Consider the following 15,882-nt stretch of genomic DNA (forward strand, 5'->3'; position numbering starts at 1 on the left):
TGTTTGTTCATGCTATCTGATTACTCTGTAAAGATGCAGGAAGGCTGCTGTTTTGACCAAATAATTGGCTTCCATTGTGTTTCAGGATCCTCATTTTTATGTCTATGTTGGCTTTATTGGTTTTTTTTTTTTCTTCAACCTTCCTTTCTTGATCTTTGTTTTTATGCAGACAAATCTGAGTTCAAGGGTTCCCTCTCCGGCAGTAATGCAGGAATTACAAGTATTGAGTTTGATAGTGCTGTAAGTATCCAATATCCACGGAAATAGGCGAGTTCAGAAATTTTTAGAAACAATTTAAGACATCTGTTTCTTGAAATTTAAAAATAACTTACCTGATTTCTCTGCTATTTTCTGTCTTAAATCAGTGTTAGAGGAGGGTGCATGTAGACCACATAAGTTCTGTGCCGATTGTGACTGTGTTGAAGACTAGGGAGGGGGGACAGTTCTACGGTAACCCAGCCAGTGTCTCTCCAGACTAAAGAAAAAGCCCCGGTTTGGGCCGAGGCAGTACCAGTGGAGAGGAGAGGGTCTAGTGAGACACGTCAGAGACAAGAAGGTCTCCAGGAGGGGAGAGTCGGGAGGTGAGGCTGGGGAGAGCCGGTGCCTCCGGGCTCTTGGGCTTGGACAGTTGTAGGCAATTAGTACTTGCTTTTGCTGGAGCGAGTGGCAGCAAGTGGGGAGTGAACACAGGAGGACTAGTTCCATTTTGAGCTGGACGTCATTTACAGCGTTCAGGCAGGATTGAGCAAGCTCAGGAAAGAGGTCTGAACTTAACAGGGATTGATAAATTGACAGGCTGCTGGTTATAACAGTTGGTATTCAGATCAGGTGTATAGAGTTAGACATCTAAACCTGTTTTTTGTTTGTTGGTTGGTTTTGAGGGCTAATTAGGTTGACGATTGATTGATTGGAGGTACTGGGGATTGAACGCAGGACCTCATGCATGCTAAGCACTCACTCTGCCACTGAGCTATACCCTCCCCGCTAGGCATCTAAATCGTCTGGAGCTTGGTTATTGGGGAATTTGTGTCGTGTGCGCCGAATTCCTCTATTTTGACTAATATTTCTTTCCTCCCTTTATTCCTGTAGGGATCTTACCTCTTAGCGGCATCAAATGACTTTGCAAGCCGAATCTGGACTGTGGACGACTATCGGTTACGGGTAAGACCTAGTTATGAAAGTTGGCATAATCTCCAAACTTCATGCAGTGGATTATCGGTCACAGAGTGTAGAAAACGGCAGGTTGATTAATTAGGACACTTGTGCGTTGTCCTGAAAATCATGTTGGAGTCCCCTTGCCTTTCCTTTCCTCTTTAGGAAAATGTATGTTTCCACTTTACATTCTTCCTTTGTCCAAGATTCAGTGGCAAAATATTTGCAAAAGGAAACCATCATGTTTCCATGAAAGACTTGGGATACTCCTGTTCAGAAGAACTAAATATTTTTGGTAGGCATCAATTTTAGCTTAACTTTGGCTATTTTAGCACTAGCTGCCTCACAGAGTAGAGCTGGAAAGGAGGGTCTAGAAGTCCAATAAAGATAAAACAGCTCTGAAGCAAAGCCCAGACGTGGGTGTGTGGGACAGGGAGAACGCTGGGGTGGGACATGGACGGGATCTGCATCTCAACCCAAACTTGCCAAGAAGTCTCTTGGACATCAAGACAAGGACAGAAATTTGATGGTTCTGTCACTTGTTCTAACAGAAGGCATACCTTAATTTGGAGACACGTTTTTCTCTTTAAGATTGAAGCAACCTTCACATGTGCTCATTGAGTGAAGGCTACTGAAAGAGTTGGTGGAGGATTTGCTTGACATTGGTAGGCATTTTACACCCCCCAAAAAAGCTTGACACAACCGTGTGTGTCAACCCACAGGAAAAAGAGGGGGGATGGCATTCTGTTGATTCTTATTTTGTGGTTGGCTTTATTCCTTTGATAACTAAGTTTAAAAAGCTAAAGCTCCTTAGAAACAATGATCAGTACATATATGTAAACAAAAAAATATGTAGTATATTGTATATATATTTACATATAATATATATGTGCAGTCAAACTGTAGTAATTCTATCTAATAAGACTGAAAAGAAAAAACAAGAGGGCATGATATTAAGATGGTCTTCCTTAAAAGATCAATCTACAGAGAGGTGGGGAGCTGCAAGAGATTGGTCCATTAGGTGGCTTCTGATGGTCTGATTTGATGATGCAGCTGGAAGAGAAGAATGGTTGGAAACACACAGTTCACTCAGCACTTAGGCTTTCCATCTTCTTGAAGGAGCTGTATGGAAAATTACCAGTGTCAGATGCTAGCTAATGCCTAAGGGTGGTAATTCCTTTTTCTTAGTGGGGAGAGGATCCAGGGCAGCACGTGCAAAGAAAGCCTGAGATGCGAAAATGACAAGAGATTGTGTTCTCCTGTGAAATCTGAAGGGCCTGCCTTGGGCTCTTGTTGGAATGAAGGAGCAGGGAGGTGGACAGCTGGATGCCTGCAGGCAGGGCTGGGCTCTTCTCGGGCAGCAGCTCACATCTGTTCAAACACTTGAACAAGTTTTCAGTTAAAGCCCTACGGCCCCGTTCTCCTGGCAGAGTTAGGGTCCATCCGGTGGCATGCCATCTCTGTTTAACCATCATTTGCGTAGTGGAAGTTTAAGACAGGGTTGAATACTTCTGCAGTCGTTAATTTGTCTAAAGGAAAGGGGACTTTACCCGAGTGTCTTCTGTGTGTTTGACCCAGTAGTGAGGTAGGTTAGGTACATTACTGCTTGTAATCCTCCAGAGGATCCACGTGAGGTAGGTGGATGAGGAAACAGGCTCAGATTAAGCCCACAGAACTGCCTAAGGTCACACAGTTAACAAATAAAAAGATGAGAATTTGGTTGGAGGCCTGTATACTTTCCTGTGTTCGAATGGCGATTGGCCTGGATTATTCTAGATTGGATACAACAGAACTGTCTAATTAGTAAGGAGGAACATACAGCCTTCCTTACATTTTAGATTCTTAGAGGAGAAAAGCAAGTAGCTGAGGAGTCAGCTAGTCGTGCAGGGTGATAGGTTTAATTGGTAGAAGAGTTCTCTGCAGCTGGGCATCAGCTCTGGGGTCTGAAATAACGGGAAAGGGACCTGGAGGTAGAACTGAATGATGGAGGTCATAACATTGGAAACTTTTCTCAAGTGCACTAGTTTTACAAAGGTGGGCCGAGTCTCACTGGAGAGGGTTCTGGGCACCAAGCTCAAGCTGTGGATGCTGATGAGCTGGGGGCTGGTGCCAGGGCTGTAGCCTCCTTTGCAGACCAGCTGGCTTGGAGGGCCTCTGGTCTGCTCACAGATAGTGTCCTGTCACTCGGTAAAGGTATGAAGGAGACCAGGAGGCCTTTTAGACAGGTTTCTCATATCCACAGAAGCCACATGAAACCCTCACCTGAGTCCAGGAAGTAAGTAGGCTCTCTGTCTAGGAGGCTCTGGCTTCTACCTAGACCCTGGTTTACAGAGGATATTGGAGGACATGAATGGACATCCGTGTTCTGAAACTCAAGATCCAAGCCTGGTCAGTGTCTGCTTAGCGTGTATGGTAAGGGGGTGGTGTTGGAAGAGATCAGAATGCAGGATCAGCTGGTGCTGGCTTTGAAATCCTTTTAGTAAAGATATCCTTGAAACAGCCTGATGTTGAAGTTCCAGAGGACTCCTTTCAATACAGGGTGTTTTCAGCTCCCTTAAAAATCTGAACGATCAGTGCAAAACTGCCTGGCTGCTCTCTAAGCTGCGACTTGAGGAACTGGGTTGAAGAACCCACCCTGCTCGCTTCTCTAACAGCGATGTGGAGAAGTGGCCACAGTGAGGACTGGCTTTCAGATGAGGGTGTGTATTTCAGAAACCTCCTCAAGTTCTGTGTTTTTCTGAGATCAGTTGTCTTTGGTTGGTGCTAATGGTAGCGGCTGCGTGGTGGGCAACACTGGGGAGCCCATGCAAAGCCCAAGAGACGAGAGCTCTCAGCCTCCCTGACGGCAGCTCAGGCTGCTGTGACATCTGACTCTGTGCCCCACCTCCTGTGAGTCTCTTTTTAAAATTAGAGGAAGATGGAAACCTTAAAGTGGTGTTTGATACTAAATATTAAGAATAAATATTAAAAGCAATGAATGGATAAAAGAATTTTAAGTAAATTTGATCCACTTAAAATAATTTAAAAATCTATTTTTAATGATAAAAATGATTGCATGCAGGAGGCTAACTTCCGTACCATTGAGAGCATGGAGACGGAGCTGGTCAGCCCAGGCAGGTCCAGCCAGGTCTCCACCAAGAACAGGGTAAACAGAAGTCCAAACTCTTTAAAGGCAAACAAACACATATGAAGAGCCAGGAAATAAAAACATCCCTTTCTTTTATTCCACTAGCCCAGCAGTTTCATTCTGGGAAACAGGGAAAGCTGTATGCTCATAGATGTTCACTGCAGCTTCACTTGTGATCATGAAACTTAAAGTGATCTGGGTGTCTGCTGGACAAGGCAATTTCAATTAAATTGTAACCTCATTGCTGGGAGATTGTTTAGCTATTCTATAGTAATTATGAAAACTCTTTAAGGATGGGGCGGGGTATAGAAAGAGGGAGAATGAATGCTGTCGATCACGTGCCTTGTGCAGGGGGCACCCTACACAACCAGCGTGAGGAAGAGATTAGTCTTCCTCAGATGTTAGAGACCCACGGTGTTCAAGCCAAACCGCGGGACCCTAAAACATGTATTTTCAGCTGTCGCATGAAAATCTGCTTGTGCTATAAAGTTAAAAGTGCAGTGGATAAATTTGCAGGACATTTTCACATGAACTGTATGAATATACTAATGTGCATGTCAAGTATGCAGAGTGAGTGCATTCTCATAGCCCATTTGTGAGCGGTGTCTTTTCCTCCCTGTGTTTGTGAAATGTGATTTTACTTGTATACTAGGAAGACAGCCAGTGCGTGTACACAAAATTCGGTTTTTTGATGAAATAAGGGTTTTGGGTTTTTTTTTTTTTTCCCCACTAAGAACTTTGATTTACATAGCATGAGAAATATCTACACAAGTTTTTGGTCTCTCCCCAAGGTTTGCACAGACTGGGTGAGTTATACTGAGCACTATTCCTGTACTGTATTCAATGCCAGCTTCGTTGCTGGGATTTTCTTAGTCTTTCCGGAAGGATCAGTGGGAGGTTTTCACACAGCTACAGCAAAGCCGCCACCTGGCTGGCAGCAATTGTAAAATGCTGTTCCAGTTTCAGAGAGGTTTAAATGTGAGAGAAAGGAGTCTTGGAATCCACGCGGACTTCTTCTGAAGGAGGAAGTACGTGTGGCCGAGTTTTCTGTTCCTGTACTCACGTGGAGTTGTTTCACTGAGCACAGAGGAAAGATCGGTTTCTAAAATGTTAACACTAAGCTGAGATCTCTGCTTTGGGAGACAAGGTTGGAACCCAGTAAGTTAGCAATTGTAGTTAAATACATTAGGGTCTTTCTTCATTTTCATTAGAAAGAAAATGTTAGTGAATACCTTCTGAGACTGAGGTTTTCACACGTAAAGATATCAAACCGTATTGAAAAAGTGATTATGAAAAGGGCTGGCTCCCCAGGTCCCTTCCCGGCATCCTCACCATCCCCAGCCACCCCTGTCCCACTGGGCTTCAGGACAGAGGGCAGCTGACACTCGGTGATGACCCGCTTCTGCGTTCCTTGGCAGCCCGGGGAAGATGCCATGGTTGGCATCCCACAGCTAGTCACAAAAAGATTTGATTGTTGGGAACGCGGTATCTGTGGTTATAATCTGACATTTCAAGCTGAGAGTTCTGATTGAAAACCCCCGGGAGTTTTAACTGTTTATTTAAAGAGTCCTGCTGTTTCCTTTTATGAATTGTGCCTGCAGCAAACCTCTGTTCTGACTTGAAGTAGGAAGCTGACTTTCAGAGGCAGTGGTAAAATCCAGGATTTTAAAATTTTGTAATTGAATACATAATTCAGACTTAAAAAAATGGTTGAGTACCTACAGATATCTGTATTAGAGCTTATTTCAAGAAGGCCCTCTGACTGCCCCTCCCCGCTTCTTAGGCTGTTACTGTGCTGAATGATTTTATTATAGCTTGATATGTCCTGTCATCCGACACTTAAATTTACCTGTATCCTTTATAAATAGTCTCCATTTGAGTAACATTTGTTACCACGGCAATTTCTGTAATAGCAAAGAGAGCATATGTAATTAATAGTTTAAAATGTGAATAGCTTCAGTAAACAGTGCAGATTCAGGAAATTTCTACATGTATTTGTTAAACACTTGGGAGAAGGCAAACATGTTCCTTTTTTATAGCGTCAAAGATTAATGTGGCAACATAAATCTAATAATATTAAGTAGATATCATGAGTATGTAAGTTGTTCTTTTCCGTTCTATTGACTAATAGCACTTAATACAGACATCCTATTTATTTATGTTCTGTGCACTTTTCTTTTAAGTAAAACTTTTACCGAGTACTTTATTTTTTTCAATTGGAGCATAATTGATCTGCAACACTGTGTTAGTTCCAGGTGCACAACATAGTTATTCGGCATTTCTGTACGTTACCAAATGATCACCACGGTAAATCCAGTTACCACCTGTCACCATGCAGTTGCTGCAGTATTACTGACTTTATCCCCCATGCTACATGTTTCATCCCTCGGAGTTCTTGTACCTGTTAATCTCTCTCATCTCACCTATTTCACTCATATCCCCACCCCATCTCCATAAGCACTTGAGTTTTCTGAGTTGTTCAGTTGTTTTGTTCTTTAGATTCCACCTGTAAGCAAAATCGTGTGGTATTTGTCTTTCTCTGTCTGACTTATTTCACTTAGCATAACACTCTATAGGTTCATCTGTGCTGTCACAAATGGCAAGATTTCATTCTTTTTTTAGGAACATAACATCCTCACCAACACTTGTTTTTTGTTGTCTTTTTGATAATAGCCATTGTGATGAGTGTGCAGTGATATTCTCATTGTGGTTTTGATTTGCATTTCCCTGATGGTTAATGATGTTGAGCACTTTCATGTGTCTGTTGGCCATCTGTGTGTTCTCTTTGGAGAAATGTCTAATCAGGTCCTCTGTCCTGCCCCTCCCTTTTTTGAGGATGTGGTCATGTGAAGTTGGTACTAGTGGTGTTGGAATTTTTTTATTACTTTTTTTTTTTTTTTTTTAGTATTATTTTCGGTGGGAGATTTATCCTCTTCTTCTTGGTCCCTTATCCCTGGGCAACAGCCAAAGATAGGCTTTCTGGGTGCTTCCCTGAGCTGCGCATCTTTTGTCTCTGAGCGTTCCTGAGCTGGTCTCAGGGTGTCTGAGCAGCTAGCCGCCCTGGCAGTTTGCCACTGACTCTCCCAGCATGGCTCCCCCGAGGCTTACTCTGGCCGTGTTCTCTCTCCTAGCACACACTCACAGGACACAGTGGCAAAGTGCTGTCTGCCAAGTTCCTGCTGGACAATGCGCGTATTGTTTCTGGAAGTCATGACCGGACCCTCAAACTCTGGGATCTACGCAGCAAAGTCTGTGAGGAAATTCAGTCTCTCTGTCTCTATGTACGAGTGGATGTTAACCGCAGAGGTGTTTGTTTCCGCATTGAAAGCCTGCATTTAGTGTGATGCAGTTTGAATTTCAAGTCCAGTTTCATATTGAGTGGCGCCAGTGTAGTGAATGTTTTCCATGTTTGAGGCTTCATTGGAATAAATAGTTCTGATCGCTTAGAGAGGACAGCGATGTTATGTGCACAGCCACAGAGGGGCCTCTGCTTGACACTCGTGTTTGGTTTTCTTTCAGGCATAAAGACGGTATTTGCGGGATCCAGCTGCAATGATATTGTCTGCACAGAGCAGTGTGTAATGAGTGGACATTTTGACAAGAAAATTCGCTTCTGGGACATCCGGTATAACACCCAAGAGCCTGGTGGGGAGGCAGAGGAGAGGGTCTGTTCATGGTAGAATTGTGATGGTGTTTTGAGTGTGGGTTGTGTTTTTAAAATCCCTGAAAATGGCAGAAGTGAGCTCCGGTCCACATCATCTTAGCAGTCTGATGTTCTCTACTAGCTGCTAGGTACAGATGACCAGCTAGGTTATTGGGTAGTTTCCAGTGTAATCAGAAAGAGAGACACAAGTCTGCAGGGGGTGCTGACACAGGGCCAGGCACCCTTGTCCAGGGATGTTAGAGGCCATCTCTCAAGATGAGTCCTGAGAAGTGAGTAGGCTTCACATTGCAGAAGAGCCACTGAGAGACATTCCAAAACAGGACAGAGCAGCCAGGTAGGGCAAGTCAGGCTAGGGCAGCTGAGACTTACAGGGTGGGTGGAATCAGATTGCCATGGGCTTTGGACGCCATTTGTGAGTGACTTGATCTTACAAGCCATTGGGTGTTGAGCAAAGGATTGCTTCGTGAGAGTCTGGTAGGTTACGTTGGTGGCAGCTTTATAGGGTTTGTTGGGGGGCAGGGAAATCAGCAAAGAGTCAGTGAGGATCTGAACTCAAGGCGGCAGAGGGAGATGCGGAGGGGAGGATCGATTTGAGAGAATTTGGACGGGGCTTGTTACAAGTTGAATGTGGCAGGTGAGGAAAGGGGAAGTAAAGCAAGGTGGAGAATAAGTGATAGACTTAGGAAGAGGGTGCCGTGACCATGTTCAGAAAGGGATAGTTGTTTGAGGTTTCTAATAGACATTTGGAAAAACAGAATTTTTGAGAGGTTGTATTGGAGGAAAAATGAGAACTCCTCACATGGAAGACTGAAGGCGTGAGAGTGGGTTAATCAGAGCCAGCATGTGAAGCAACAGGAGGGCAGCTTTTAGGGAGCTTCTGAGGAGGAGCGGCCAGAAACGGGAAGAAAGCTGGAGTCCTGCTGGTGGGCCAAGGCTGGGGTGGGTACAGGGGGTAGGGGTCCAGTTAGGATGAAGCCAGTCAGGAGACAGGTAACTGGTGATTAGTGTCAGGTGTACTGGTTGAAATCTGAACCTGAAACATGGAATTTAAGAGCACCCCTAATTTGATAGATGAAGACCTCGAGTCCCAGGGTGGTGGGGCAGCACAGGAAGATAAACTTATACTTGGTTATGGTTTGAGGTAGGAAGTCATTTCTTTGAAAGCTTACAGAAGGATCTGCACCTCCCTTGGCCGTTTCAGCAAGAGGGCCCAGCCTGGGATTGCTGTTCACAGAGCTGTGCGTGAACTGGGGCCCAGAAGAGAACTGGGAGAATGAAAGGAGGAAGAGGGGGCTGCCAGGCATCTCAGTTCCATGTCAGAATCACCAAGATGGGTTGGAGGGCCCCTGAGCTGAACTTTGTTAGCAAGAAGCCAGGGAGAGACCACACATTTGTCCATGTAAGGCTGCCCGGGCCCGCTAAAGCAAGTATATGTCCCTTTGGATAAGTTGTCATTGCTTAATTGACGTGATCCTAATTAAATAGTAGCCCGTTTAGTTCATGTTAATCAGAAGCTCTCATTGGCAATTATATCATTGCAGAAATGGCAAGGAAATTAATGTCCCAGTTTCAGAATTCCAGTCCTCCAAACTACCAGTGGACTCTGCTGGGTCGCTGAGGTTGTGGGGGGAAGGGGTGGAGACGTTTTCACCGCCCTTGAAGAGTATTGCATTCTGGTTGAATTGCCTTTTCTCCCCCATCCTTTTCTCCATGATGTGACATCCTGGCTGAAGTGGGGGAGGTTCTGACCTTTCTGTTACATTTTCTCAGACTTCCTGTCTTTCTCATAGATCAGAGAGTATTGTCCGAGAGATGGAACTCTTGGGAAAGATTACTGCCCTGGACTTAAACCCAGAGAGAACCGAACTCCTCAGCTGCTCCCGTGATGACCTGCTAAAAATTATTGACTTACGAATAAACGCGGTCAGACAGACATTCAGGTAACTGAAGACACTGGTGTGGGTTTCGTTTCAGTCTTGCTGGTTTTCTGAGGATTGCGTGGAGACCAGAGGCCCTGACCTGCCCTCACGTCCCGAGTCGTGTGGGCTCTTGGGGGTGACGGTGTCCTGTTGTTTGTTTCAGTGCTCCTGGCTTCAAGTGCGGTTCTGATTGGACGAGAGTTGTGTTCAGGTTAGTAGTGATGCTCCTCCCGTCCCACTCCTCCCACTCCCCCCCACCCGCACGCACACACAGTATGGTTCATCTCAAAGGTTAGTGCACAGGCTTCTTCCCGTTGGGGAAGCGAGATGTTTGTACAGCGTCTCAACCCGAATAAGTGTCTGGGAGAGAACCTGCAAGTTCAGTCCTAGAGGTCACTGTCACTGTCTCCTTCTTTTCTAGGGTCCCTTTCGTGATTATATGAAAATGTGTGTCGTACCAAAAAAATGAGTTGTTAGTTGGTTTGTCCTGGGTCCATCAGGTTCACCTCCCTTTACTCTTTATGTAGATGGGTGTTTGAGAGCTTTTAGGGAAGGAAGGGCGGGGGAGCCCCCTGGAGAAGGGCGCCTCCCTTTCCTAGGTCTCCCTCCCTCCCCGCAGGGCGGTCCTCCCAGACACGTCGCCGTGGCCAGCTCCACTGTTGTGGAGATGGTTCTCCACGGTCCGTGCTTCCTCCCTTTCCTGCTTTTCACTGAACCATATACATACCAGGCAGTCCACCACCTGAAAGGAACCCTTCCCCATTTGGGGTTGACGTTGACTTCCTTGCGTACTGTGTTTGAGTCTGCGAGGTGGTTAGGGACTTGCGGCCCCAAGAAGTAATGTGGTAGCACCATTTTTTATTAGCTGGTGAGGCCGCGATGACGGGGTGAAGCAGCTTTGGCCGTAACAGTTGTGACTAGCATCTTTTGGTTTCTGAGTATGCAGAGGTGGTCATGTGTTTGACTCATAAATGAAGAGTAAACATGACTTGGGGAGAGGTTCGAGAAGACGCTGAATCAGGGTGGGTGGTGGACACCATTTCTCATCTTCTGTGTCCTGCAGCCCTGACGGCAGTTACGTGGCAGCCGGCTCGGCCGAGGGCTCTCTCTACATCTGGAGCGTGCTCTCTGGGAAGGTGGAGAAGGTCCTTTCAAAGCATCACAGGTAAGATGAGCCCTGTAAGCCCCCCTGAGGCTGTGAGCAGCTGTGGCTTCATCGCAGGGGTCATGGCCTTGCGTGGACTCACGTCGGCCCCACGAGGGCAGTGTCTGCTCAGCTGCTCCGCTGTGAGTTAAGTGGGTGGAGAGCATGACAGACCAGTGCTCTGGCTTATTTGTGTTACAGAACATTCTGGTGAGAGTAGTTAGAACAGAAAAGGGTACAAGCACACGTCCTGGCTCTCTCCTCAGCGGCCCACCCTCTCCTCCAGCCCCTCCCCGCCTCCCTCCTGAGTCCCTTTCCTTAGGAAATTGACTGCTCGTAAACACTGATTTTCATATGCTTTTTATCTTCCCCTGGGCTCCTTTTCTCTCTTAGCCTTGTTCTGTCCCCCGCAGCCCAGCGGCTAACTGGAACGCAGACCCCGTGTCCTCCACGACCACCTCTCACTGAGGTGCTTGTCAGAGGCCGTCACTCTTAGTTCGCTCAGAGTTGCTCCCTTAGGGTAAACCTGATAAGGCCTCTGACTCCTTCCATTCCAGCACTACCTCCTAAACCAGGGCGGGGGTCCTCCGAGTTCTTCTGCTGTCTAGGTGCCTGCCTGTGAGTGGGGACAACACAGGCGAGTAAAACAGGCGCTGGAAAGTGCCTGGCTCCCTGATGGGGGAGGACCCCACTGTTCAGCTCACTGAGATCTCACCAGTGTCCCACCCTCTCCTTTTGAAGCTCGTCAATCAACGCGGTGGCCTGGTCCCCCTCCGGCTCCCACGTCGTCAGTGTGGACAAAGGAAGCAAAGCTGTGCTGTGGTCAGAATACTGACGGCCCCGCCTCAGGAGAGAGCGGATCAGAGGCGCTCAGGCCCCACAGCCCTGTCCTGGCAGGTGGCATGTTAGGCGTGGCTCTGACCTCCAGAGAAGAGCTCGAGCCATGGGGCGCGGTGGCCTGCCTTTGAGCAGGGTTTCTGAGGGTCGCAGCTGAGGTCTCCAGTGTCCTGAAAGAGGAACAGCGAGGAAACCTGGCTCTGCAGTCACCGGGCACGGGTTCAGGCTCCTGCCTTGGTTTGGTGGGAAACACTGCTGCTCCGATCTTCCCTACCTCGGCGGGGGCGTGGGCGCCTACCGGGCGCCCCCCAGGGCGGCCGTGCCAAAGGCGCCCTGCGCGGCTGGGCGCTGGGTCTCCTGTGTTTTCTCCCGTCCTTCCAAACTCTGTTCTGGCCTGATGCATGTCCTGTCACCTTGGGGTCATTTTCCCAGGGAACTTGCTTTCATCATTGGATTACTAGAAACCCAAACAGGATTACCCCTGCCTGCAGGGACTGCCCTGACTTCTGAGGAGATGGGACTGTGGTCCTGTCCTCCCTGCTGATCTGTGTCTTTATTACGAGGCCCTTATTCCGATCTCATCTGATTACTGTTGGAATTTCCTTAGATCTCCTAAACTGCTCTTGGACAGCAACTGTTCTTCAAAGCTCCTGGCTTTGAAGCGACTCTGCATATCTATTTCTTGGTCAAGAAATAAACCTCAATTTGGTTTAAAATTTTTTTGAGGTGGAAGAGGAAGTGAACAGCCCTCTTCGCAGAGAAGTGGCTGGGCTGCAGGAGTGAGGCCATATCCCGAGTCCGTCTGTCCCTTCCCCGGAGGCGGGCGGGCAGGCTGCCTTCTCCCCCGCTTGCTGCAGTTACAGTTGCTGGCGGTGTGGGGTTGGAGGCCTCATGTGTCGCCCTGGAGCCAGCAGTTCCAGGTTGCTGTCCTTTTGCTAAGCCTACGTGCAATACCCCCTCAGTGCTTTAGAGCAAGAAGCCCATTCCAGGAAGCATGGGGTGTCATCTTTAGATTTCAGGAGTTGTGATTAAGGCCAGGGAAACTGGCCTATGGCATTTTATTTTTTAAAAAGTTATCTTTACCATCTTAACCTGTTTATAAAATTTTAGTTCCTCGAGTGACTGAAACACCAATATTTTTTTATCACTTATTCACTTGCACTTTATTTTTTATTTTTTCCTTCCAAACGTGTTCTCTGGACAGTTGTGGATGCAAGTACTAGAGCTGGGGGGGTGCTCCCCCTCATCCCCGCCCCCTTCTCCCCCTTTCAGTGTGCCGTTCAGAGAACTCGGGTTGAGGGGAGATGAATTCACAGGCCAGGGCACATCTTTTATTTATTTAATTATGTTGCCCAACAGAACTTGATTGTAAATAAAAAAGAAGTCCGTTATATACTTTTCAAACTCCAGGCCTCTTGGTAGTTATTTTATTCTTTATCCTTAAGGGCAAAAAGCTGTTTCATTTATTTTCCTGGTATTTATTTGTTTGTAAATAGTGGCTAATGCTTTCCCGATGCCTTTCCTCATTGTTCATCATTTAAGTCCAAGAGATCACTGTCCGTAAACACCAACGCTCCAGTCTCACGTCATTTGCAAATCTAAGCTGAAACCGCAAAAGGGTCTCCAGAATTTGGGCAGCTGTCCTCCGAGCCCAGTGCGCCAGTGGTGCTCCTGCGTCTGCCCCCGGCCTTGCCCTGGGGACTTGGTCCACAGGAGTGAGAGTGAACTGTGTGTGTCTCCTGGCCTCCAGGCCACCTCTTTGCTGAAGTGGTGTGAATTTCCTCGCGGAGGAGTGATTTATTCACGGCAGCTTCCGTATCTAGCAAGTGGCCTTGTGCCATAACGAATTGGAATATCCCCCCACCCCACGCACACAAGCAGACACACATGCACACACAGACACACTTGGACCTCTTTCCAGCCCATCTCCACACTGTAGCTTAGCACCTTGAGTCAGGATTCCATCGTGATCTGAAGTCTCAGAGGCAGCCAGCAGTCTCCCAAAAGCTGGAGGAAGGGAGCCCTTTGCAGCTGCCTTTAAGCAGGCAAGTCATTCTTCGAAACTGGAAGCAAGTACTGCAGGAGCCTCTGATTATCCTGTTTTCTGTGACCTTGGAGGGAAGCAGTGACTGCTCTCTCTTTGTAACAACGTTTCAGTTTGAGATCCATCCACACTGAATGTCTCTTGGTCACCTGACTGCCAAAGCTAGGTTGTACTAGTGGTTTCCATCCAACTCATGGACTTCATTCGCCACCTGTCAGATCATCTGGGACCCTCCCCAATGCTGCTGGTTCCTCTGGTTGAGGTGGGAGGCAGGTGTAGGCGTTTTTTAATTTCCCAGGTGAATCCCGGCTGGTTAGAGCTGGCACGCTCCCCGTAAGTGTTACAGGCGTTCATCCAGACATTGACGTATCTTAGAAGTTGAGAATTTAAAGATTTTTCTTTAATGAATTTATATTCCCTGGGTCGTTTCCCAAATAGTGTGATAAACCAAGTTAAATGCCTTATTCTTAAAGCACATACTGTGCACACACTTGACTTTACCCTACAAGTCTTGTGAAGCCCCGATGAGTCTTTCACGTTGTGGCACACAGGAAGCTTGGTGTGGACACGGGTAAATGGATGAAGTCGCCCTCAGCCAGGGGGGCCAGCCCAGGCCCCAGGGCATGTTTGCTGGGGAGTTCTGTGTTTTGGAGTGTGCGAGTGTGCAGAGCTCCCCGTATGTCTTCACATTTGTAGCACAACCGTGATCCACCGCGATCCTGGGGAATCAAGTTTTGGAAGCGTGGACTTGAAGCTCACCCCGGTGTGGCGCTCCAGCAGAGAAGAGGCAGTGATACAACCTCGTACCAGACTGCTCGCTGGGCTGCAGAGGCCACAAATGTTTCCGTTTCCGTAAAACGCCTTGGATTATAGTAACTCTGTCCGATCTGAACTGGATCCCATTTCACAAACGGGAAAGTTTCACGGCTCAGCTATTCTAGATTGTAGCCTGCAGTTGAGGTGCTGACATGCCGGGCAAAGACCAGCTGGCCGTGCTGATGCCCTTACACCACTTCACCTTTTATGTCTGTCTTTAAGTCCCACTCAATAGAAATCCCAAGTTTTCAAGCCAGCAAACTTTGAAAATCGTGAATAAAGTGCAGTATATCTGTATTTGCGTAGATTCTTTAAAAACGTGGAATATGTGGTATATGCCATTGAAAGATTGGATTCTGACCCAGAAGATGATTCTCGCCTCCCTCACCTCAGCGAAATGGGAATCTCTTATCCCCGAGCACAGCCCTCCGGTTGCCCTCTGTGCCTCTAACTCTGCCTGAGTTCACTCCAGATACGACCCTCCCATCCTCCACGTGCTGCAGCGGGATGCTCTCCACACGCTCGCGCTCCCCTGACCTGTGCCGGGGCCCACGCCGCCCTGGTCCTCTCCTCACCCTGACTGGCAGGCACGGTGAGAACACCACGGCGGGGGTGGGGGGGTCCGGAACCTGAGGAGGCAGGGGAGACGCTTGTGATGAGCCCCAACAGCTTCCTGCCGCTCAGTGATTTTGTACAGTATTTTACAGCAAGGCTGAAGCATGTCGTTCTCCCACAGATCAGCACGCATCCCAGCCTAATAAAGACACCCTGCCGTAATTACAGCTCACAGCCTCAATAGTGACGCGGTGTCATCCACTATCTAGTCCATACTCAAATTTTCCTGTTTCAACAATGTGTCTTTTATGATCGACTTGTTTAAATCAGGGTCCACTTAGCTTTGGCTGTGTAACAAACTACCTTAAAAGGTAACAGTTTGAAACAACCATTGTTTCTCCTGACTGAGTGGGCAGGGCCAGCCCGGTTCAGGAAGAACGGTACAGAGTGGTTGTGGTGTGCCATCAGCGAGGGGAGCGGGTGACGCGGCAGGAAAACAAGCACCTGTGCAAGGCTGTTCCGCTCTGCCTGGGCCGCTTCATTTGACCACATTGGCTCGTGCAGAGTCAGGGGCAGCCTGGCCTCTGAGGGGTGCCGCCCAGCGGCATGGGGACAGGAAGGGGA

The 15,882-nt window shown here is 47.6% G+C and overlaps 1 protein-coding gene and 1 non-coding gene across 5 annotated transcripts in view; both read left to right on the forward strand.

The window, feature by feature from the left end:
- Window positions 1-14,955, forward strand: part of ATG16L1 (autophagy related 16 like 1) — a 38,535-nt gene extending 23,580 nt beyond the window's left edge. For 2 of the 4 annotated variants that reach the window (XM_072961860.1, XM_072961861.1), the window contains 8 exons: window positions 170-240; window positions 1,090-1,161; window positions 7,411-7,531; window positions 7,799-7,904; window positions 9,734-9,883; window positions 10,026-10,073; window positions 10,926-11,027; window positions 14,584-14,955. In XM_072961860.1, coding sequence (XP_072817961.1) covers window positions 170-240; window positions 1,090-1,161; window positions 7,411-7,531; window positions 7,799-7,904; window positions 9,734-9,883; window positions 10,026-10,073; window positions 10,926-11,027; window positions 14,584-14,743 — 830 coding nt within the window. In that variant the 3' untranslated portion in view covers window positions 14,744-14,955. Of the gene's footprint in view, window positions 1-169; window positions 241-1,089; window positions 1,162-7,410; window positions 7,532-7,798; window positions 7,905-9,733; window positions 9,884-10,025; window positions 10,074-10,925; window positions 11,028-11,747; window positions 13,253-14,583 lie in introns of those variants that run through there. The other 2 variants (XM_006209128.4, XM_006209129.4) reach the window with 1 other exon arrangement.
- Window positions 5,564-5,798, forward strand: LOC116280697 (small Cajal body-specific RNA 6). The gene has a single exon (XR_004190188.1).
- Window positions 14,956-15,882: the final 927 nt, after the last annotated feature.

Source organism: Vicugna pacos, chromosome 5 (genome assembly GCF_048564905.1).
Source record: "Vicugna pacos chromosome 5, VicPac4, whole genome shotgun sequence".
Classification (NCBI taxonomy): Eukaryota; Metazoa; Chordata; class Mammalia; order Artiodactyla; family Camelidae; genus Vicugna; species Vicugna pacos.